At 45.3% G+C, this 25,337-nt stretch overlaps 1 protein-coding gene across 1 annotated transcript in view; it reads right to left on the bottom strand.

The window, feature by feature from the left end:
• Positions 1–14,883, bottom strand: part of LOC115127672 (uncharacterized) — a 34,564-nt gene extending 19,681 nt beyond the window's left edge. Inside the window, exons 1-4 of the mRNA XM_065014874.1 lie at positions 14,529–14,883; positions 12,568–13,617; positions 1,717–1,788; positions 189–275 (exon numbers count right to left, since the gene is read on the bottom strand). Of these exons, the coding sequence (XP_064870946.1) occupies positions 189–275; positions 1,717–1,788; positions 12,568–13,617; positions 14,529–14,610 (1,291 nt within the window). The 5' untranslated portion in view covers positions 14,611–14,883. The remainder of the gene's footprint in view (positions 1–188; positions 276–1,716; positions 1,789–12,567; positions 13,618–14,528) is intronic.
• Between the last annotated feature and the right edge of the window lie 10,454 nt (positions 14,884–25,337).

The following is a 25,337-nucleotide window of genomic DNA, read 5'->3' as shown; positions in this document are numbered from 1 at the left end:
GTATATGTGTACAGCCCTGGTGTGTGTTTGAGCAGCATGTATATATGTACAGCCCTGGTGTGTGTTTGAGCAGCATGTATATGTCCACAGCCCTGGTGTGTGTTTGAGCAGCATGTATATGTGCACAGCCCTGGTGTGTGTTTGAGCAGCATGTATTTGTGAATGGGGGGTGTGTGTGTGTTCTGTACCTTGGCATTGACCTGTGAAGGCTTGCAGACAGAGTGTCAACAGGAACAGAATCTTCAGAGTCCCTCCTCTTCCTCGTTCCATCTCTGCTACAGTCGGCCAATCAAAAACATAGAAACAGACGATGGCCTTATTACAAAAAACAAAGTCCACATAAACTAAATTATAATTTATTCTTCGCTTCACTTTAAAACAATATGAACTATAAGAAGAGTAATGCTATGTGGTGTTATTTGACTTTAAACCAATATGAACTATAAGAAGAGTAATGCTATGTGGTGTTTTTTGACTTTAAACCAATATGAACTATAAGAAGAGTAATGCTATGTGGTGTTATTTGACTTTAAACCAATATGAACTATAAGAAGAGTAATGCTATGTGGTGTTATTTGACTTTAAACCAATATGAACTATAAGAAGATGCTATGTGATGTAACTATTGTAAAACAAAGTACATTCCCTAACAACGTAGCCTATATTAGGAAAACATAATGTACTCATATAGGGGGTGTCAAATTATATCCTAAACATGCTTATCATTCTACAGTTGACATTCTGCTACATGGTGGGACCAGATAGACCAGGGAGGCAACTCCAGTTTTCTGGGGCCTGATTGGTGTCACACGTTCCCCCAGTCCTGTAGCTAAAACACCTGATTCTGAAGACCATCATTAGTTGATTACTGGAGCCAGGTGTGTTAGCTGGGGATAAAGGATGATCGTGGTTCCCTGCACAGGAGTTTCATTGCAGAAGATATAGGAGGAGGGGCTCAATGTAACGGCTGGAATGGAATCATTGGAACGGAGTCAAACACGTTGTTTCCATGAGTTTGATGTGTAGGTACCATTACATGTATTCCATACCAGCCATTACAATAAACCACCCCTCCTATGGCTCCTCCCACCAGCCTCCTCTGTCTGACATGTAAAATACCTATCCAGGCATTACAATACACCATCCCTCCTATGGCTCCTCCCACCAGCCTGCTCTGTCTGACATGTAAAATACCTATCCAGGCATTACAATAAGCCATCCCTCCTATGGCTCCTCCCACCAGCCTCCAGGCATTATAATATCTGTCATCAATTAGATATATAGCAGGGTTACCCAACTCGCGGCCCACAGGCTGAATTTAATTTATAGGCTACTTAACCCTTGAACTCTCTTAGGTAAATATCATAGACCCAGACCTGTTCTACACTATCTCATCCTAGACCCTCTGGTTTCTATTTAATTAAACAAGATAAATGTTTCAGGTAAAAGTGAAAAACAGAATTCTCCTTTCATTGTTATCCAATATTAAACCACATGTATAAATACAAACAGAAGAATGTGATTGTTGACTTTCCAAGAAACTTGTTTATTTTGATTAAATTGTCTTGACATGTCTCGTGATGTCATTGTTTGATTATGTATGCATCAATGTCAACAAACCTGGTATAAATCAAATGTTTACTCCATATTGTGCTACAATTATTACAATACATTGTTGTACATTTCATTAGTAAGGTAGTTAAGTTGAATACTCACTTTTAGTGTAGTTGCACGTGTCTGTTAATTGTCCCCTGTTGTGACTGTGAGAGCTGAAGCTATGTGCTGCAACTTATAGTCAGATTTAAGTTTCGTTTCACCAGTAACTAGTCATTTCTAGCCAATGAGAGGAGTAATTCACCTCAGGACAGGCAGAGGCTGAAATCTGATTGGGTGTCACTATTATCAACCTCCTCTGACAACTCAACCTTGGATTAGCCACAACTCTGGGTTAAATGAAATGTGTTGGACACAGACCTCTTCTTCTGGGAAAAAGGTTCAAATTAAAATAGCAAATGAAACATTTTCAAATGTAACTATGTAGTTGTCTAACCTGGTCCCAGATCTGTTTGTTCTCTTTCCAACTCCATTGATCACTATATACTGTAGTTGCCTAACCTGGTCCCAGATCTGTTTGATCTCTTTCCAACTCCATTGATCACTATATACTGTAGTTGTCTAACCTGGTCCCAGATCTGGTTGTTCTCTTTCCAACTCCATTGATCACTATATACTGTAGTTGTCTAACCTGGTCCCAGATCTGTTTGTTCTCTTTCCAACTCCATTGATCACTATATACTGTAGTTGTCTAGCCTGGTCCCAGATCTGTTTGCTCTCTTTCCAACTCCATTGATCACTATATACTGTAGTTGTCTAACCTGGTCCCAGATCTGTTTGTTCTCTTTCCAACTCCATTGATCACTATATACTGTAGTTGTCTAACCTGGTCCCAGATCTGTTTGTTCTCTTTCCAACTCCATTGATCACTATATACTGTAGTTGCCAAGCCTGGTCTCAGATCTGTTTGTTCTCTCTCCAACTCCATTGATCACTATCAAGCCATGACAATGAGTGACAAGGAGATTTAATAATACCACAAACAGCCTGCCGCTTAGGCTCATAGTTGCCTAAGTCTTCTAATGTAATCGTTGTACGTAATTTAATTAGTAAGGTAGTTAAGTTGAATACTCGCTGTTAGTGAAGCTATTAGCTGGACCTTACAGGTAACTACCAAAATAAAGGAAACACCAACATAATGTGTGTTAACAGGGCGTTGGACACCACGAAGTGCCAGAACTGCTTCAATGCACATAGACTCTACAAGTGTCTAGAACTCTATTGTTTGGTTGATGGTGGTGGAAACGCTCTCTCAGGTGTTGATCCAGAGTCTCCCTTAAGGGTTCAACTGGGTTGAGATTTGGTGACTGAGACAGCCAGGGCATATGGTTTACATAGTTTTCATGCTCATCAAACCATTCAGTGACCTCTCATACCCTGTGGACGGGGGCATTATCATCCTGGAAGAGACGACTCCCATCAGGATAGACATTATTCACCACAGGTTGAAGGTGATCACTCAGAATGGCTGTGTATTTACTGGTGTTTACCTTGGTCTCTAAGTGGTTGAGTGGACTAAACCACGCCAGGAAAATGCACCCCACAACATAACAGAGCTGACAGAACCCTCAATTACTCAAGTGTTTCTTTTATTTTGGCAGTTACCTGTACATTCCGAGTTAAGTTTCATTTCCCCTGTAACCAGTCATTTATAGCCAATGAGAGAGTGTTACTAGGCAAAGAATAATTAAACTCAGAACACGCAGAGTCTGAATTCTGGTTGGGTGTCACTATTACCAACATCCTTCTGACAATTCACAACATTGGCTGTCTGCCCAGAATCAGAGATGAGAGCAGAAGAAGAGTTGTTTGAAGATGAAAGCGCATCGAGAACCATTAGTGAGAAGGATGGGTGGACAACAGTGAAGTCCAAGAATTGAACAAAAAGGGCAACAATTGTTGTGGAAAATGAGTCTGTTGAATCGTTGCTTGTCGGAGTATGTTGTTTTTTTATAAAGATGTTTATTTGGGAAACTCGTTTGAAGTCACAAGGATGCTGAAGAAGCTTTGGAAAAAGTGGATGCAGTCAAAGTAGATGTCACTTTAATATAGTACCTTGCATTACTCATCTCATATGTATATACAGTATTCTATACTATCTACACGGAACCCAAACCGGCTATGCGACATCGTACATACATTTATTTTGTCCCCCACACCACACGCAGGTTAAAATATCAAAACAAACTCTGAACCACTGACATTCATTTGGGGACAGGTTGAAAAGCATTAAACATGTATGGCAACTTAGCTAGCTGGCACTTGCTAACTAATTTGTCCTATTTAGCTAGCTGGCACTTGCTAACTAATTTGTCCTATTTAGCTAGCTGGCACTTGCTAACTAATTTGTCCTATTTAGCTAGCTGGCACTTGCTAACTAATTTGTCCTATTTAGCTAGCTGGCACTTGCTAACTAATTTGTCCTATTTAGCTAGCTGGCACTTGCTAACTAATTTGTCCTATTTAGCTAGCTGGCACTTGCTAACTAATTTGTCCTATTTAGCTAGCTTGCTTATATATTCCTTTCCTTTACTTAGATTTGTGTGAATTAGGTATTTGATAGATATTACCTGTTAGATGTTGCTGAACTGTCGGAACTAGAAGCACAAGCATTTCGCTACACTTGCAATAACATCTGCTAAACATGTGTATGTGACCAATAACATCTGCTAACCATTTGTATGTGACCAATAACATCTGCTAACCATGTGTATATGACCAATAACATCTGCTAAACATGTGTATGTGACCAATAACATCTGCTAACCATTTGTATGTGACCAATAACATCTGCTAACCATGTGTATATGACCAATAACATCTGCTAACCATGTGTATGTGACCAATAACATCTGCTAACCATGTGTGTGTGACCAATAACATCTGCTAACCATGTGTATGTTACCAATAACATATGCTAACCATGTGTATGTGACCAATAACATCTGCTAACCATGTGTATGTGACCAATAACATCTGCTAACCATGTGTATGTGACCAATAACATCTGCTAACCATGTGTATGTGACCAATCACATCTGCTAACCATGTGTATGTGACCAATAACATCTGCTAACCATGTGTATGTGACCAATCACATCTGCTAACCATGTGTATGTGACCAATAACATCTGCTAACCATGTGTATGTGACCAATCACATCTGCTAACCATGTGTATGTGACCAATAACATCTGCTAACCATGTGTATGTGACCAATAACATCTGCTAACCATGTGTATGTGACCAATAACATCTGCTAACCATGTGTATGTGACCAATAACATCTGCTAACCATGTGTATGTGACCAATAACATCTGCTAACCATGTGTGTGTGACCAATAACATCTGCTAACCATGTGTATGTTACCAATAATATCTGCTAACCATGTGTATGTGACCAATAACATCTGCTAACCATGTGTATGTGACCAATAACATCTGCTAACCATGTGTATGTGACCAATAACATCAGCTAACCACATGTATGTGACCAATAACATCTGCTAACCATGTGTATGTGACCAATAACATCTGCTAACCATGTGTATGTGACCAATAACATCAGCTAACCACATGTATGTGACCAATAACATCTGCTAACCATGTGTATGTGACCAATATCATCTGCTAACCATGTGTATGTAACCAATAACATCTGCTAACCATGTGTATGTGACCAATAACATCTGCTAACCATGTGTGTGTGACCAATAACATCTGCTAACCATGTGTATGTGACCAATAACATCTGCTAACCATGTGTATGTGACCAATAACATCTGCTAACCATGTGTATGTGACCAATAACATCTGCTAACCATGTGTATGTGACCAATAACATCTGCTAACCATGTGTATGTGACCAATAACATCTGCTAACCATGTGTATGTGACCAATAACATCTGCTAACCATGTGTATGTGACCAATCACATCTGCTAACCATGTGTATGTGACCAATAACATCTGCTAACCATGTGTATGTGACCAATCACATCTGCTAACCATGTGTATGTGACCAATAACATCTGCTAACCATGTGTATGTGACCAATCACATCTGCTAACCATGTGTATGTGACCAATAACATCTGCTAACCATGTGTATGTGACCAATCACATCTGCTAACCATGTGTATGTGACCAATAACATCTGCTAACCATGTGTATGTGACCAATAACATCTGCTAACCATGTGTATGTGACCAATAACATCTGCTAACCATGTGTGTGTGACCAATAACATCTGCTAACCATGTGTATGTTACCAATAACATCTGCTAACCATGTGTATGTGACCAATAACATCTGCTAACCATGTGTATGTGACCAATAACATCTGCTAACCATGTGTATGTGACCAATAACATCAGCTAACCACATGTATGTGACCAATAACATCTGCTAACCATGTGTATGTGACCAATAACATCTGCTAACCATGTGTATGTGACCAATAACATCAGCTAACCACATGTATGTGACCAATAACATCTGCTAACCATGTGTATGTGACCAATAACATCTGCTAACCATGTGTATGTAACCAATAACATCTGCTAACCATGTGTATGTGACCAATAACATCTGCTAACCATGTGTGTGTGACCAATAACATCTGCTAACCATGTGTATGTGACCAATAACATCTGCTAACCATGTGTATGTGACCAATAACATCTGCTAACCATGTGTATGTGACCAATAACATCTGCTAACCATGTGTATGTGACCAATAACATCTGCTAACCATGTGTATGTGACCAATAACATCTGCTAACCATGTGTATGTGACCAATAACATCTGCTAACCATGTGTATATGACCAATAACATCTGCTAACCATGTGTATGTGACCAATAACATCTGCTAACCATGTGTATATGACCAATAACATCTGCTAACCATGTGTATGTGACCAATAACATCTGCTACCCATGTGTATGTGACCAATAACATCTGCTAACCATGTGTATGTGACCAATAACATCTGCTAACCATGTGTATGTGACCAATAACATCTGCTAACCATGTGTATGTGACCAATAACATCTGCTAACCATGTGTATGTGACCAATAACATCTGCTAACCATGTGTATGTAACCAATAACATCTGCTAACCATGTGTATGTGACCAATAACATCTGCTAACCATGTGTATGTGACCAATAGCATCTGCTAACCATGTGTATGTGACCAATAACATCTGCTAACCATGTGTATGTAACCAATAACATCTGCTAACCATGTGTATGTGACCAATAACATCTGCTAACCATGTGTATGTGACCAATAACATCTGCTAACCATGTGTATGTAACCAATAACATCTGCTAACCACATGTATGTGACCAATAACATCTGCTAACCATGTGTATGTGACCAATAACATCTGCTAACCATGTGTATGTAACCAATAACATCTGCTAACCATGTGTATGTGACCAATCACATCTGCTAACCATGTGTATGTGACCAATAACATCTGCTAACCATGTGTATGTGACCAATAACATCTGCTAACCATGTGTATGTGACCAATAGCATCTGCTAACCATGTGTATGTGACCAATAACATCTGCTAACCACGTGTATGTGACCAATAACATCTGCTAACCATGTGTATGTGACCAATAACATCTGCTAACCATGTGTATGTGACCAATAACATCTGCTAACCATGTGTATGTGACCAATAACATCTGCTAACCATGTGTATGTGACCAATAACATCTGCTAACCATGTGTATGTGACCAATAACATCTGCTAACCATGTGTATGTAACCAATAACATCTGCTAACCATGTGTATGTGACCAATAACATTTGATGTGATTTGATTTGATATCGTTTATAAAGCTGGGAGGTATAAGATGATGCAATGCAAGAAATATACAAGAATATACAAGAATATACAAGAATATACAAGAATATACAAGAATATATAAAGCTGTATAAGATACTCTGAAGCAACACAATGTAATGCAATAAATGTACAAGAATTTGCCACGTTTCAAGTGTTTGCAGACGGAAGGAAAATGTTATTGAAGAGTCTGTGAATGTAAAATGTTGCAAATCTGGTGTGGATCATATTCCCTAATTCCCAGAGTGCCCTGTTAGGGTGAAAGAGGTTGAGGGGTCAAGGATTAGGGCTGTAGAACAAATCTCCTATGTGGAGGCAGGGAAGAGAGTTGAAAGGGCAAGAGGTCACAGTTCTGAAGAAGAGATGGAGGTTGATGCATCGTAAACAGTTGCAAATGTTATACAGTGGGGCAAAAAAGTATTTAGTCAGCCACCAATTGTGCAAGTTCTCCCACTTAATGAGATGAAAGAGGCCTGTACATTTTCATCATAGGTACACTTCAACAATGACACACTAGGTACACTTCAACAATGAAAATTAGAAGAAAAAAATCCAGAAAATCACATTGTAGGATTTTTAATGAATTTATTTGCAAATGATGGTGTAGGGTGCCATTTGTGACTCATACTACATGTGCCGATGTCTCTTTAGATAAATATCTTATAAATATCTTATATTTAGTAGTGCACTAGGGTCCTGGTTAAAGTAGTGCACTAGGGGCCTGGTAGAAAGTAGTGCACTAGGGTCCTGGTAGAAAGTAGTGCACTAGGGTCCTGGTAGAAAGTAGTGCACTAGGGTTTGGTAGAAAGTAGTGCACTAGGGTCCTGGTAGAAAGTAGTGCACTAGGGTCCTGGTAGAAAGTAGTGCACTAGGGTCCTGGTAGAAAGTAGTGCACTAGGGTCCTGGTAGAAAGTAGTGCACTAGGGTCCTGGTAGAAAGTAGTGCACTAGGGGCCTGGTAGAAAGTAGTGCACTAGGGGCCTGGTAGAAAGTAGTGCACTAGGGGCCTGGTAGAAAGTAGTGCACTAGGGGCCTGGTAGAAAGTAGTGCACTAGGGTCCTGGTAGAAAGTAGTGCACTATTACACGGAATATGGTGACTATAGTAGCTGCTGTTATTTGTCCTGTTTCACACTTGTCCAGGTGTTTCTCACATATCCAAACAGCCGCAGAGTGCTGGAGTTTTAGACAGGGTCAGACATTATCAACACCCACAGAGAGCTGGAGTCTTTAGACAGGGTCAGACATTATCAACACCCACAGAGAGCTGGAGTCTTTAGACAGGGTCAGACATTATCAACACCCACAGAGAGCTGGGGTCTTTAGACAGGGTCAGACATTATCAACACCCACAGAGAGCTGGGGTCTTTAGACAGGGTCAGACATTATCAACGACATGCCTGGAGCAATTGAGGTTAAATGCCTTGCTCAAGGGCACAATGACACATTTTTCACCTTGTCTGCTCCTGGAGTTGAACTAGCGACCTTACGAATCCCAGCCTGTGTGTGTGTCTATACAGTATTGTATTGAATCCCAGCCTGTGTGTCTGTCTATACAGTATTGGATTGAATCCCAGCCTATGTGTGTCTGTACAGTATTGGATTGAATCCCAGCCTGTGTGTCTGTCTGTACAGTATTGGATTGAATCCCAGCCTGTGTGTCTGTCTATACAGTATTGGATTGAATCCCAGTATGTGTGTGTCTATACAGTTGACCATAATTTCTCATGTTGATAGTGGAGTCTCTTCTAGTTCTAAAGCACAGTTGCGTTCTAATACAGTATAATGGAACCCTTCTACTTTACAATGGGAGTGTAACAATGGAGCAGAACGTTCTGTTTTCTCTTTTCCAAACTGGTTGAATGGCTATTTAACCCTGTAACCCAGCAACAAGTCTGGCTGATACAAAGTCTGGCTACTCAAAGTCCTGCTGACTTCAGTCTTGAAAGGCTATTTTGATGTTGTCAGTATGATGACAAGGCACATTTCTCTCTCACTCGCTCTCTCAAATGTGAAATAAATCTGTTGTAAAGATTTTGTTCTTTGAAAGAAATGTGAGGAAAGGATTTTCTGGATTTCACATAGTTTAAATCTGGGGAAATCAAACAAGCAACAATTAGTTATTACTAACGACTAAAGGTTGTCCATCAAATGTCCTTCAAAGATTGATACATCATAAAACATTATACAGCACAAGCACAACATACTAATAATCAAATTAATAGACTTCTATATTTATACTAATAATCAAATTAATAGACTTCTATATTTATACTAATAATCAAATTAATAGACTTCTATATTTATACTAATAATCAAATTAATAGACTTCTATATTTATACTAATAATCAAATTAATAGACTTCTATATTTATACTAATAATCAAATGAATAGACTTCTATATTTATATAATATATAATCCCTCTATATCCCTTTCAGTAGGTCTACGATACAAAATCCCTCTTTGTAATTGTTAAAGTAATGTTCTTTTCCCAAGTACAGTAGAAATACAGTAATGAGGTACAGTATAAATACAGTAATGAGGTACAGTAGAAATACAGTAATGAGGTATAGTAGAAATACAGTAATGAGGTACAGTATAAATACAGTAATGAGGTACAGTAGAAATACAGTAATGAGGTACAGTAGAAATACAGTAATGAGGTATAGTAGAAATACAGTAATGAGGTACAGTAGAAATACAGTTGTGACGTACAGTACATTACAACATTACTCACTGTGTTCGTCATGTGGTGTTTAACACAAAGAGGGAGGGTAGAGGGAGAACACAGACCAGGGAGGGAGGATAGAGGGAGAACACAGACCAGGGAGGGAGGGTAGAGGGAGAACACACACCAGGGAGGAAGGATAGAGGGAGAACACAGACCAGGGAGGGAGGGTAGAGGGAGAACACAGACTAGGGAGGGAGGATAGAGGGAGAACACAGACCAGGGAGGGAGGGTAGAGGGAGAACACAGACCAGGGAGGGAGGGTAGAGGGAGTACACAGACCAGGGAGGGAGGGTAGAGGGAGTACACAGACCAGGGAGGGAGGGTAGAGGGAGAACACAGACTAGGGAGGGAGGGTAGAGGGAGAACACAGACTAGGGAGGGAGGGTAGAGGGAGAACACAGACCAGGGAGGGAGGATAGAGGGAGAACACAGACCAGGGAGGGAGGGTAGAGGGAGAACACAGACCAGGGAGGGAGGATAGAGGGAGAACACAGACCAGGGAGGGAGGGTAGAGGGAGAACACAGACCAGGGAGGGAGGCTAGAGGAGGGTAGAGGGAGAACACAGACCAGGGAGGGGGGTGGAGAGAGGGTAGAGGGAGAACACAGACCAGGGAGGGGTAGAGAGAGAACACAGACCAGGGAGGGGAGGGTAGAGAGAGGGTAGAGGGAGAACACAGACCAGGGAGGAGGGTGGAGAGGGAGAACACAGACCAGGGAGGAAGGAGGGTAGAGGGAGAACACAGACCAGGGAGGGAGGGTAGAGGGAGAACACAGACCAGGGAGGGAGGGTAGAGGGAGAACACAGACCAGGGAGGGAGGGTAGAGGGAGAACACAGACCAGGGAGGGAGGGTAGAGGGAGAACACAGACCAGGAGGGAGGTAGAGGGAGAACACAGACCAGGGAGGGAGGGTAGAGGGAGAACACAGACCAGGGAGGGAGGGTAGAGGGAGAACACAGACCAGGGAGGGAGGGTAGAGGGAGAACACAGACCAGGGAGGGAGGATAGAGGGAGAACACAGACCAGTAGAGGGAGGAGGGAGGAGGGTAGAGGGAGAACACAGACCAGGGAGGAAGGATAGAGGGAGAACACAGACCAGGGAGGGAGGGAGGGGAACACAGACCAGGGAGGAGGAGGGAGAACACAGACCAGGGAGGAAGGATAGAGGGAGAACACAGACCAGGGAGGGAGGGTAGAGGAGAGAACACAGACCAGGGAGGGAGGGTAGAGGGAGAACACAGACCAGGGAGGAAGGATAGAGGGAGAACACAGACCAGGGAGGAAGGATAGAGGGAGAACACAGACCAGGGAGGGGGGGTAGAGGGAGAACACAGACCAGGGAGTGGGGAAGGATAGAGGGAGAACACAGACCAGGGAGGGAGGGTAGGCTAGAGGGAGAACACAGACCAGGGAGGAAGGATAGAGGGAGAACACAGACCAGGGAGGAGGGAGGGAGAACACAGACCAGGGAGGAAGGATAGAGGGGGGAGAACACAGACCAGGGAGAACACAGACCAGGGAGGAAGGCTAGAGGGAGAACACAGACCAGGGAGGGAGGCTAGAGGGAGAACACAGACCAGGGAGGAAGGGTAGAGGGAGAACACAGACCAGGGAGGGAGGCTAGAGGGAGAACACAGACCAGGGAGGAAGGATAGAGGGAGAACACAGACCAGGGAGGAAGGCTAGAGGGAGAACACAGACCAGGGAGGAAGGCTAGAGGGAGAACACAGACCAGGGAGGAAGGATAGAGGGAGAACACAGACCAGGGAGGGAGGGTAGAGGGAGAACACAGACCAGGGAGGAAGGCTAGAGGGAGAACACAGACCAGGGAGGAAGGGTAGAGGGAGAACACAGACCAGGGAGGAAGGGTAGAGGGAGAACACAGACCAGGGAGGAAGGATAGAGGGAGAACACAGACCAGGGAGGAAGGATAGAGGGAGAACACAGACCAGGGAGGAAGAATAGAGGGAGAACACAGACCAGTGAGGGAGGGTAGATACATCAATACTGTAGATATCTAGATACCTAGAATGTCTTTACCCATTATAACTTATTAACTATCTCTGAGTTAATGAAACATGATTTCAGATTTTTTTCTGTCTGTTTGTTTTTGTTGAGTTAAAAATGTCATCCTACAGTATGTTATTATCCCTAAGCCTCTGAATAATAAACATTGTAAATAACTGATCATATTAGAAAGTGTTGAACAATCAAACAATGATGGTTGTCATTGTACAGTATATTCTACTGCTACTACTTGACATTAAGATGTGGAAGAGATTGGTACTTCACACTGCCTCCTCTTCCTCATCTTTACTTAAATTAGAATTGTAAAGATTGTCTTCCTCATTTAATCAGAATCGTCTAAATGTTCAGCTAATTCATTTGCAAATACAGCAGCTCCAACTGGAATTGCTAATGGTCCTGCTACCACCGCTGTGAAAACAGTTGCTAACAATCCCAAAAAGCCATTTGACGACGACTTCCTCGTCCTCTGCTGTCTCGTCCTCTCCTCCTCTCTCGCCTTTGCTACCTGTTTTCTGATCTCCTCCTCATGTTTCTTCTTATCCTCCTTTCTCTTCTCCTCCTCCTGTCTCTTCCTCTCCTCCTCTCTCGCCTTCTCTACCCATTTTCTGATCTCCTCCTCTTGTTTCTTCTTCTCCTCCTGTCTCTTCCTTTCCTCCTCTCTCGCCTTCTCTTCCCGTTTTCTGATCTCCTCCTCTTGTTTCTTCTTCGCCTCCTCCTCTCTCTCCTTCTTCTCCTGTCTCTTCCTCTCCTCCTCCTCTTCGATCTTCCTCTGGACCTCCTGGTACATCTCATTGGTGTAGTGTTTTCCTCCATTCTTCATCACCATCTCATCTATCTTCTTCAGCATCTCTGGGACCTGAGTGTTGTCATTCTTCTTTTTATTATTGAAGACATGATTTCTGCCCTTAAAGACCTTGATGAGTTTCATAAGCTCCTCACTCTCACTTAGAAAGTCCACCATTGATTTGTCTTCCAGCTGGTCTCCTCCGGTGAACAGAATGATGGTGTACATTGAGGCTTCTTCTCCAAAGTTCTCCTGGATCCACTTCACAGTGTTCCTCTCCTCCTCTGTGAACCTCCCCAGTCTGATCACCAGCAGGAAGGCGTGGGGTCCTGGGACTGACATGTAGATGGCCTTTTCTATTTCACTTTTCATCTCTTCTTTAGACATTGTTGTGTCATAGAGCCCCGGGGTGTCGATGACATCAATCTTCCTCCCATCCACCACTCCACTCTGTTTCTCACAGTGATCAGTGACAGACTCAGGGGAGAAGTCTACTTTAAACGCCTCCCTCCTCAGGATGGTGTTTCCTGTTGAACTCTTCCCTGATCCAGTCTTCCCCACCAGAACTATCCTCAGGTCAGAGGGATGCCCTGAATCTGTGAAAACAGACACAAAGTGCTTGAGTTGATAGTGATTGTCTTGATGAAAACCTAATGAAATGTGTGTGTGTCAGGCTCTAACCGTGCAGAGCACAAGCCCCATTGTCATTCCAGTCTCTAAAGCACCCTTTTGGGTGGTGATATAATTTCCCCCATAATATTATTTGTTACACTTGTTCAGAACCCACTGCTAGCAAGTTGTCGTCCAGTTCATCACCCCCCACCCCATCCGTTGGTTGAGCCTGTTTCCCAGTCTGGCCTGTAAGGAGACGCCCAGCTTGAAAGACCTTAACATTTATTTAACACTTGATAATACTTGATTTAGCCTACATCATCATCCATATTCAGTCTGATTGGCTGATTGGAGCAGAGAGAGAGAGAGAGAGGGGAGGAAAATACTTCAGTCTGGTTGAGAGAGAGAGAGATAGAGAGAGAGAGAGAGAGAGAGAGAGAGAGAGAGAGAGAGAGAGAGAGAGAGAGAGAGAGAAAAATATACTTCAGTCTGATTGGCTGATAGGAGCAGAGAGGATAAGAAAAAACTAAGGTAAATTACAATCAGTAAAATGAATAAAGCTAACTAGCAGATGAACATCAATCATCAACATCAATGATCAGCTGATAACCCCCCTTCTTTTCCCCATGTCAATCATGTCTTTATGAGGCGCTGAACTAGTTTGTAATGATGAGTGTGTTGTATACATAAATAGGCCTATTTAAAAATGTACTCTACAGAGGCATTTGGTATTTTCTAGATTTCGCCCTATTTTTTATATTTTGAGCACCTGCCCCCTGCTGTGTGTGTGTGTGTGTGTGTGTGTGTGTGTGTGTGTGTGTGTGTGTGTGTGTGTGTGTGTGTGTGTGTGTGTGTGTGTGTGTGTGTGTGTGTGTGTGTGTGTGTGTGTGTGTACCTTGGCATTGAACAGTGAAGGCTTGCAGACAGAGTGTCAACAGTAACAGAATCTTCAGAGTCCCTCCTCTTCTTTGTCCCATATCTGTTACAGTGACCAATCAAAAACATGGAATTAGATGATGATCTCATTACAAATAACAAAGTCCACAAACTAAATTAGAATTTCTTCTCAGCTATTTCACTGTCAAACAATGTAAACCAGGGGTGTAAAACTCATGGAGGGCCTAATGTCTGCAGGTTGTTGTTTTTTCCTTTCAATTAAGACCTAGACAACCAGATGAGGACAGTTCCTTACTAATTAAGGACTTTACTTCATCAATCAAGTACAAGGAAAGAGGGAAAACCTGTAGACCAGGGCAGCCCAACCCTCTTCCTGGAGATCTACTGTCCTGTAGGTTTTCAGTCCAACCCTAATTCAGCATCTCCAGGAAGAGGTTTGAACTGGAAACCAACAGGACAGTAGATCTACAGGAAGAGGATGGAACTGGAAACCGACAGGACAGTAGATCTCCAGGAAGAGGGTTGAACTGGAAACCGACAGGACAGTAGATCTCCAGGAAGAGGGTTGAACTGGAAACCGACAGGACAGTAGATCTCCAGGAAGAGGGTTGAACTGGAAACCGACAGGACAGTAGATCTCCAGGAAGAGGGTTGGACTGGAAACCGACAGGACAGTAGATCTCCAGGAAGAGGGTTGAACTGGAATCTGACAGGACAGTAGATCTCCAGGAAGAGGGTTGAACTGGAAACCAACAGGACAGTAGATCTCCAGGAAGAGGATGGAACTGGAAACCGACAGGACAGTAGATCTCCAGGAAGAGGGTTGGACTGGAAACCGACAGGACAGTAGATCTCCAAGAAGAGGGTTGAACTGGAATCTGACAGGACAGTAGATCTCCAAGAAGAGGGTTGAACTGGATTCCGACAGGACAGTAGATCTCCAGGAAGAGGGTTGAACTGGAAACCGACAGGACAGTAGATCTCCAGGAAGAGGGTTGAACTGGAAACCGACAGGACAGTAGATCTCCAGGAAGAGGGTTGGACTGGAAACCAACAGGACAGTAGATCTCCAGGAAGAGGGTTGAACTGGAAACCGACAGGACAGTAGATCTCCAGGAAGAGGGTTGAACTGGAAACCAACAGGACAGTAGATCTCCAGGAAGAGGGTTGAACTGGAAACCAACAGGACAGTAGATCTCCAGGAAGAGGGTTGGACTGGAAACCAACAGGACAGTAGATCTCCAGGAAGAGGGTTGGCCTGGAAACCAACAGGACAGTAGATCTCCAGGAAGAGGGTTGGACTGGAAACCAACAGGACAGTAGATCTCCAGGAAGAGGGTTGATGAACTGGAAACCAACAGGACAGTAGATCTCCAGGAAGAGGGTTGGACTGGAAACCAACAGGACAGTAGATGTCCAGGAAGAGGGTTGAACTGGAAACCAACAGGACAGTAGATCTCCAGGAAGAGGATTGAACTGGAAACCAACAGGACAGTAGATCACCAGGAAGAGGGTTGGACTGGAAACCAACAGGACAGTAGATCTCCAGGAAGAGGGTTGGACTGCCCTGCTGTAGACACTCAGCCCTACGTGGAATGAGATACCTGTGAGATACCTTTTTTTATACCTATAAAAAAAGAGTAATCCCCAAAAATGCAATAATAGTAGCTATAATTGAGTAATGCTATGTGGTATAACTGAAGTACATTCCCTAACAATGTCATTGTACAGAAAAATATATGTTACTGGCTCCAACAGTGCAGTAGAATGTCACGCAAAACACAATGCCAATACACATGTCACCAAAAGAAGGTATCAAGAAATGACAGAACTCATGTCTAAGGTAGGAACTTCTTTGGGACGAATCGTGCCTAATATCAACGGATTACCAATGTAATTAGTACAGAACAAATGTTTTTGGAATCATACCCATGTTTTATGGTCTGATATACCACCAATCAGCATTCAGGGCTCGAACCACCTAGTTTATAAGAGTTTATATAGTTTGAAAGGACACACACAGGTGTCTATGGATGGTTCATGGAAGGGATGATGGATGGTTGTGGTTTGATTTGGATGGTTGTGGTTTGATTTCATTGGTTGATTTACAAATAAAAATTATCTCTCTACTGGTACCATGAGGACAGCTGTCTCCCTCATCATTCTCTACTGGTACCATGAGGACAACTGCCTCCCTCATCTCTCTCTACTGGTACCATGAGGACAGCTGTCTCCCTCATCATTCTCTACTGGTACCATGAGGACAGCTGTCTCCCTCATCTCTCTCTACTGGTACCATGAGGACAGCTGTCTCCCTCATCTCTCTCTACTGGTACCATGAGGACAACTGCCTCCCTCATCATTCTCTACTGGTACCATGAGGACAGCTGTCTCACTCATCATTCTCTGCTGGTACCATGAGGACAGCTGTCTCCCTCATCATTCTCTACTGGTACCATGAGGACAGCTGTCTCCCTCATCTGTCTCTACTGGTACCATGAGGACAACTACCTCCCTCATCTATCTACTGGTACCATGAGGACAGCTGTCTCCCTCATCTATCTCCACTGGTACCATGAGGACAGATGTCTCCCTCATCATTCTCTACTGGTACCATGAGGACAGCTGTCTCCCTCATCATTCTCTACTGGTACCATGAGGACAGCTGTCTCCTCATCTCTCTCTACTGGTACCATGAGGACAGCTGTCTCCTCATCTCTCTCTACTGGTACCATGAGGACAGCTGTCTCCTCATCTCTCTCTACTGGTACCATGAGGACAGCTGTCTCCTCATCTCTCTCTACTGGTACCATGAGGACAGCTGTCTCCCTAATCTCTCTCTACTGGTACCATGAGGACAGCTGTCTCCTCATCTCTCTCTACTGGTACCATGAGGACAGCTGTCTCCTCATCTCTCTACTGGTACCATGAGGACAGCTGATTCCCTCATATATCTCCACTGGTACCATGAGGACAGCTGCCTCCCTCATCATTCTCTACTGGTACCATGAGGACAGCTGTCTCCCTCATCATTCTCTACTGGTACCATGAGGACAGCTGTCTCCCTCATCTCTCTCTACTGGTACCATGAGGACAGCTGCCTCCCTCATCTCTCTCTACTGGTACCATGAGGACAGCTGTCTCCCATCATCTCTCTACTGGTACCATAAGGACAGCTGCCTCCCTCATCTCTCTCTACTGGTACCATGAGGACAGCTGTCTCCCTCATCTCTCTCTACTGGTACCATAAGGACAGCTGCCTCCCTCATCTCTCTCTACTGGTACCATGAGGACAGCTGCCTCCCTCATCTCTCTCTACTGGTACCATGAGGACAGCTGCCTCCCTCATCTCTCTCTACTGGTACCATGAGGACAGCTGTCTCCCTCATCATTCTCTACTGGTACCATGAGGACAGCTGCCTCCCTCATCTCTCTCTACTGGTACCATGAGGACAGCTGCCTCCCTCATCTCTCTCTACTGGTACCATGAGGACAGCTGTCTCCCTCATCATTCTCTACTGGTACCATGAGGACAACTGCCTCGCTCATCTCTCTCTACTGGTACCATGAGGACAACTGCCTCCCTCATCTCTCTCTACTGGTACCATGAGGACAACTGCCTCCCTCATCATTCTCTACTGGTACCATGAGGACAGCTGTCTCCCTCATCTGTCTCTACTGGTACCATGAGGACAACTACCTCCCTCATCTCTCTACTGGTACCATGAGGACAGCTGTCTCCCTCATCTATCTCCACTGGTACCATGAGGACAGCTGTCTCCCTCATCATTCTCTACTGGTACCATGAGGACAGCTGTCTCCCTCATCATTCTCTACTGGTACCATGAGGACAGCTGTCTCCCTCATCTCTCTCTAATGGTACCATGAGGACAGCTGTCTCCCTCAACTCTCTACTGGTACCATGAGGACAGCTGTCTCCCTCATCTCTCTCTACTGGTACCATGAGGACAGCTGTCTCCCTCATCTCTCTCTACTGGTACCATGAGGACAGCTGTCTCCCTCATCATTCTCTACTGGTACCTTGAGGACAGCTGTCTCCCTCATCTCTCTACTGGTACCATGAGGACAGCTGTTTCCCTCATATCTCTCTACTGGTACCATGAGGACAGCTGTCTCCCTCATCTCTCTCTACTGGTACCATGAGGACAGCTGTCTCTCTCATCATTCTCTACTGGTACCATGAGGACAGCTGTCTCCCTCATCATTCTCTACTGGTACCATGAGGACAGCTGTCTCCCTCATCTCTCTCTACTGGTACCATGAGGACAGCTGCCTCCCTCATCTCTCTCTACTGGTACCATGAGGACAGCTGTCTCCCTCATCTCTCTCTACTGGTACCATGAGGACAGCTGCCTCCCTCATCTCTCTACTGGTACCATGAGGACAACTGCCTCCCTCATCTCTCTACTGGTACCATGAGGACAACTGCCTCCCTCATTTCTCTCTACTGGTACCATGAGGACAACTGTCTCCCTCATCTCTCTCTACTGGTACCATGAGGACAGCTGCCTCCCTCATCTCTCTACTGGTACCATGAGGACAACTGCCTCGCTCATCTCTCTCTACTGGTACCATGAGGACAACTGCCTCCCTCATCTCTCTCTACTGGTACCATGAGGACAACTGCCTCCCTCATAATTCTCTACTGGTACCATGAGGACAGCTGTCTCCCTCATCATTCTCTGCTGGTACCATGCGGACAGCTGTCTGCCTCATCATTCTCTACTGGTACCATGAGGACAGCTGTCTCCCTCATCATTCTCTACTGGTACCATGAGGACAGCTGTCTCCCTCATCTCTCTCTACTGGTACCATGAGGACAGCTGTCTCCCTAATCTCTCTCTACTGGTAGCATGAGGACAGCTGTCTCCCTCATCTCTCTCTACTGGTACCATGAGGACAGCTGTCTCCCTCATCTCTCTCTACTGGTACCATGAGGACAGCTGATTCCCTCATATATCTCCACTGGTACCATGAGGACAGCTGCCTCCCTCATCATTCTCTACTGGTACCATGAGGACAGCTGTCTCCCTCATCATTCTCTACTGGTACCATGAGGACAGCTGTCTCCCTCATCTCTCTCTACTGGTACCATAAGGACAGCTGCCTCCCTCATCTCTCTCTACTGGTACCATGAGGACAGCTGTCTCCCTCATCATTCTCTACTGGTACCATGAGGACAACTGCCTCCCTCATCTCTCTCTACTGGTACCATGAGGACAACTGCCTCGCTCATCTCTCTCTACTGGTACCATGAGGACAGCTGTCTCCCTCATCTCTCTACTGGTACCATGAGGACAACTGCCTCCCTCATCTCTCTCTACTGGTACCATGAGGACAACTGCCTCCCTCATCTCTCTCTACTGGTACCATGAGGACAACTGCCTCCCTCATCATTCTCTACTGGTACCATGAGGACAGCTGTCTCCCTCATCTGTCTCTACTGGTACCATGAGGACAACTACCTCCCTCATCTCTCTACTGGTACCATGAGGACAGCTGTCTCCCTCATCTATCTCCACTGGTACCATGAGGACAGCTGTCTCCCTCATCATTCTCTACTGGTACCATGAGGACAGCTGTCTCCCTCATCATTCTCTACTGGTACCATGAGGACAGCTGTCTCCCTCATCTCTCTCTACTGGTACCATGAGGACAGCTGTCTCCCTCATCATTCTCTACTGGTACCATGAGGACAGCTGTCTCCCTCATCTCTCTCTAATGGTACCATGAGGACAGCTGTCTCCCTCAACTCTCTACTGGTACCATGAGGACAGCTGTCTCCCTCATCTCTCTCTACTGGTACCATGAGGACAGCTGTCTCCCTCATCTCTCTCTACTGGTACCATGAGGACAGCTGTCTCCCTCATCATTCTCTACTGGTACCTTGAGGACAGCTGTCTCCCTCATCTCTCTACTGGTACCATGAGGACAGCTGTTTCCCTCATATCTCTCTACTGGTACCATGAGGACAGCTGTCTCCCTCATCTCTCTCTACTGGTACCATGAGGACAGCTGTCTCTCTCATCATTCTCTACTGGTACCATGAGGACAGCTGTCTCCCTCATCATTCTCTACTGGTACCATGAGGACAGCTGTCTCCCTCATCTCTCTCTACTGGTACCATGAGGACAGCTGCCTCCCTCATCTCTCTCTACTGGTACCATGAGGACAGCTGTCTCCCTCATCTCTCTCTACTGGTACCATGAGGACAGCTGCCTCCCTCATCTCTCTACTGGTACCATGAGGACAACTGCCTCGCTCATTTCTCTCTACTGGTACCATGAGGACAGCTGTCTCCCTCATCTCTCTACTGGTACCATGAGGACAACTGCCTCCCTCATCTCTCTCTACTGGTACCATGAGGACAACTGCCTCGCTCATCTCTCTCTACTGGTACCATGAGGACAACTGCCTCCCTCATCTCTCTCTACTGGTACCATGAGGACAACTGCCTCCCTCATAATTCTCTACTGGTACCATGAGGACAGCTGTCTCCCTCATCATTCTCTGCTGGTACCATGAGGACAGCTGTCTGCCTCATCATTCTCTACTGGTACCATGAGGACAGCTGTCTCCCTCATCATTCTCTACTGGTACCATGAGGACAGCTGTCTCCCTCATCTCTCTCTACTGGTACCATGAGGACAGCTGTCTCCCTCATCATTCTCTACTGGTACCATGAGGACAGCTGTCTCCCTCATCTCTCTCTAATGGTACCATGAGGACAGCTGTCTCCCTCAACTCTCTACTGGTACCATGAGGACAGCTGTCTCCCTCATCTCTCTCTACTGGTACCATGAGGACAGCTGTCTCCCTCATCTCTCTCTACTGGTACCATGAGGACAGCTGTCTCCCTCATCATTCTCTACTGGTACCTTGAGGACAGCTGTCTCCCTCATCTCTCTACTGGTACCATGAGGACAGCTGTTTCCCTCATATCTCTCTACTGGTACCATGAGGACAGCTGTCTCCCTCATCTCTCTCTACTGGTACCATGAGGACAGCTGTCTCTCTCATCATTCTCTACTGGTACCATGAGGACAGCTGTCTCCCTCATCATTCTCTACTGGTACCATGAGGACAGCTGTCTCCCTCATCTCTCTCTACTGGTACCATGAGGACAGCTGTTTCCCTCATATCTCTCTACTGGTACCATGAGGACAGCTGTCTCCCTCATCTCTCTCTACTGGTACCATGAGGACAGCTGTCTCTCTCATCATTCTCTACTGGTACCATGAGGACAGCTGTCTCCCTCATCATTCTCTACTGGTACCATGAGGACAGCTGTCTCCCTCATCTCTCTCTACTGGTACCATGAGGACAGCTGCCTCCCTCATCTCTCTCTACTGGTACCATGAGGACAGCTGTCTCCCTCATCTCTCTCTACTGGTACCATGAGGACAGCTGCCTCCCTCATCTCAAATCAAATCAAATCAAATCAAATCAAATTTTATTTGTCACATACACATGGTTAGCAGATGTTAATGCGAGTGTAGCGAAATGCTTGTGCTTCTAGTTCCGACAATGCAGTGATAACCAACAAGTAATCTAACTAACAATTCTAAAACTACTGTCTTATACACAGTGTAAGGGGATAAAGAATATGTACATAAGGATATATGAGTGAGTGATGGTACAGAGCAGCATACAGTAGATGGTATCGAGTACAGTATATACATATGAGATGAGTATGTAGACAAAGTAAACAAAGTGGCATAGTTAAAGTGGCTAGTGATACATGTATTACATAAGGATGCAGTCGATGATGTAGAGTACAGTATATACGTATGCATATGAGATGAATAATGTAGGGTAAGTAACATTATATAAGGTAGCATTGTTTAAAGTGGCTAGTGATATATTTACATCATTTCCCATCAATTCCCATTATTAAAGTGGCTGGAGTTGGGTCAGTGTCAATGACAGTGTGTTGGCAGCAGCCACTCAATGGTGGCTGTTTAACAGTCTGATAGCCTTGAGATAGAAGCTGTTTTCAGTCTCTCAGTCCCAGCTTTGATGCACCTGTACTGACCTCGCCTTCTGGATGATAGCGGGGTGAACAGGCAGTGGTTCGGGTGGTTGATGTCCTTGATGATCTTTATGGCCTTCCTGTAACATCGGGTGGTGTAGGTGTCCTGGAGGGCAGGTAGTTTGCCCCCCCGGTGATGCGTTGTGCAGACCTCACTACCCTCTGGAGAGCCTTACGGTTGAGGGGCGGAGCAGTTGCCGTACCAGGCGGTGATACAGCCCGCCAGGATGCTCTCGATTGTGCATCTGTAGAAGTTCGTGAGTGCTTTTGGTGACAAGCCGAATTTCTTCAGCCTCCTGAGGTTGAAGAGGCGCTGCTGCGCCTTCTTCACGACGCTGTCAGTGTGAGTGGACCAATTCAGTTTGTCTGTGATGTGTATGCCGAGGAACTTAAAACTTGCTACCCTCTCCACTACTGTTCCATCGATGTGGATAGGGGTGTTCCCTCTGCTGTTTCCTGAAGTCCACAATCATCTCCTTAGTTTTGTTGATGTTGAGTGTGAGGTTATTTTCCTGACACCACACTCCGAGGGCCCTCACCTCCTCCCTGTAGGCCGTCTCGTCGTTGTTGGTAATCAAGCCTACCACTGTTGTGTCGTCCGCAAACTTGATGATTGAGTTGGAGCGTGCGTGGCCACGCAGTCGTGGGTGAACAGGGAGTACAGGAGAGGGCTCAGAACGCACCCTTGTGGGGCCCCGTGTTGAGGATCAGCGGGGAGGAGATGTTGTTGCCTACCCTCACCACCTGGGGGCGGCCCGTCCAGGAAGTCCAGTACCCAGTTGCACAGGGCGGGGTCGAGACCCAGGGTCTCGAGCTTGATGACGAGCTTGGAGGGTACTATGGTGTTGAATGCCGAGCTGTAGTCGATGAACAGCATTCTCACATAGGTATTCCTCTTGTCCAGGTGGGTTAGGGCAGTGTGCAGTGTGGTTGAGATTGCATCGTCTGTGGACCTATTTGGGCGGTAAGCAAATTGGAGTGGGTCTAGGGTGTCAGGTAGGGTGGAGGTGATATGGTCCTTGACTAGTCTCTCAAAGCACTTCATGATGACGGAAGTGAGTGCTACGGGGCGGTAGTCGTTTAGCTCAGTTACCTTAGCTTTCTTGGGAACAGGAACAATGGTGGCCCTCTTGAAGCATGTGGGAACAGCAGACTGGTATAGGGATTGATTGAATATGTCCGTAAACACACCGGCCAGCTGGTCTGCGCATGCTCTGAGGGCGCGGCTGGGGATGCCGTCTGGGCCTGCAGCCTTGCGAGGGTTAACACGTTTAAATGTCTTACTCACCTCGGCTGCAGTGAAGGAGAGACCGCATGTTTTCGTTGCAGGCCGTGTCAGTGGCACTGTATTGTCCTGTAAGTCGCTCTGGATAAGAGCGTCTGCTAAATGACTTAAATGTAATGTAAAATGTAAAGCGGGCAAAAAAGTTATTTAGTCTGCCTGGGAGCAAGACATCCTGGTCCGTGACTGGGCTGGGTTTCTTCTTGTAGTCCGTGATTGACTGTAGACCCTGCCACATGCCTCTTGTGTCTGAGCCATTGAATTGAGATTCCACTTTGTCCCTGTACTGACGCTTAGCTTGTTTAATAGCCTTGCGGAGGGAATAGCTGCATTGTTTATATTCGGACATGTTACCAGACACCTTGCCCTGATTAAAAGCAGTGGTTCGCGCTTTCAGTTTCACGCGAATGCTGCCATCAATCCACGGTTTCTGGTTTGGGAATGTTTTTATCGTTGCTATGGGAACGACATCTTCGACGCACGTTCTAATGAACTCGCACACCGAATCAGCGTATTCGTCAATATTTTCATCTGACGCAATACGAAACATGTCCCAGTCCACGTGATGGAAGCAGTCTTGGAGTGTGGAGTCAGCTTGGTCTGACCAGCGTTGGACAGACCTCAGCGTGGGAGCCTCTTGTTTAAGTTTCTGCCTGTAGGCAGGGATCAACAAAATGGAGTCGTGGTCAGCTTTTCCGAAGGGGGGCGGGGCAGGGCCTTATATGCGTCGCGGAAGTTAGAGTAACAATGATCCAAGGTTTTACCACCCTGGTTGCGCAATCGATATGCTGATAAAATTTAGGGAGTCTTGTTTTCAGATTAGCTTTGTTAAAATCCCCAGCTACAATGAATGCAGCCTCCGGATAAATGGTTTCCAGTTTGCAAAGAGTTAAATAAAGTTCGTTCAGAGCCATCGATGTGTCTGCTTGGGGGGATATATACGGCTGTGATTATAATCGAAGAGAATTCTCTTGGAAGATAATGCGGTCTACATTTGATTGTGAGGAATTCTAAATCAGGTGAACAGAAGGATTTGAGTTCCTGTATGTTTCCTTCATCACACCATGTCTTGTTAGTCATGAGGCATACGCCCCCGCCGCTCTTCTTACCAGAAAGATGTTTGTTTCTGTCGGCGCGATGCGTGGAGAAACCCGTTGGCTGCACCGCATCGGATAGCGTCTTCCCAGTAAGCCATGTTTCCGTGAAGCAGAGAACATTGCAGTCTCTGATGTCCCTCTGGAATGCTACCCTTGCTCGGATTTCATCAACCTTGTTGTCAGAGACTGGACATTGGCAAGAAGAATGCTGGGGAGTGGTGCGCGATGTGCCCTTGTCAGTCTGACCAGAAGACCGCTACGTTTCCCTCTTTTTCGGAGTCGTTTTCTTGGGTCGCTGCATGCGATCCATTCCGTTGTCCTGTTTGTAAGGCAGAACACAGGATCCGCGTCGCGGAAAACATATTCTTGGTCGTA

This window comes from Oncorhynchus nerka, unplaced genomic scaffold, assembly GCF_034236695.1.
Source record: "Oncorhynchus nerka isolate Pitt River unplaced genomic scaffold, Oner_Uvic_2.0 unplaced_scaffold_1972, whole genome shotgun sequence".
Classification (NCBI taxonomy): Eukaryota; Metazoa; Chordata; class Actinopteri; order Salmoniformes; family Salmonidae; genus Oncorhynchus; species Oncorhynchus nerka.
Note: the sequence above shows the minus strand (reverse complement) of the source record. Positions and strands in the feature narration are given on the sequence as shown.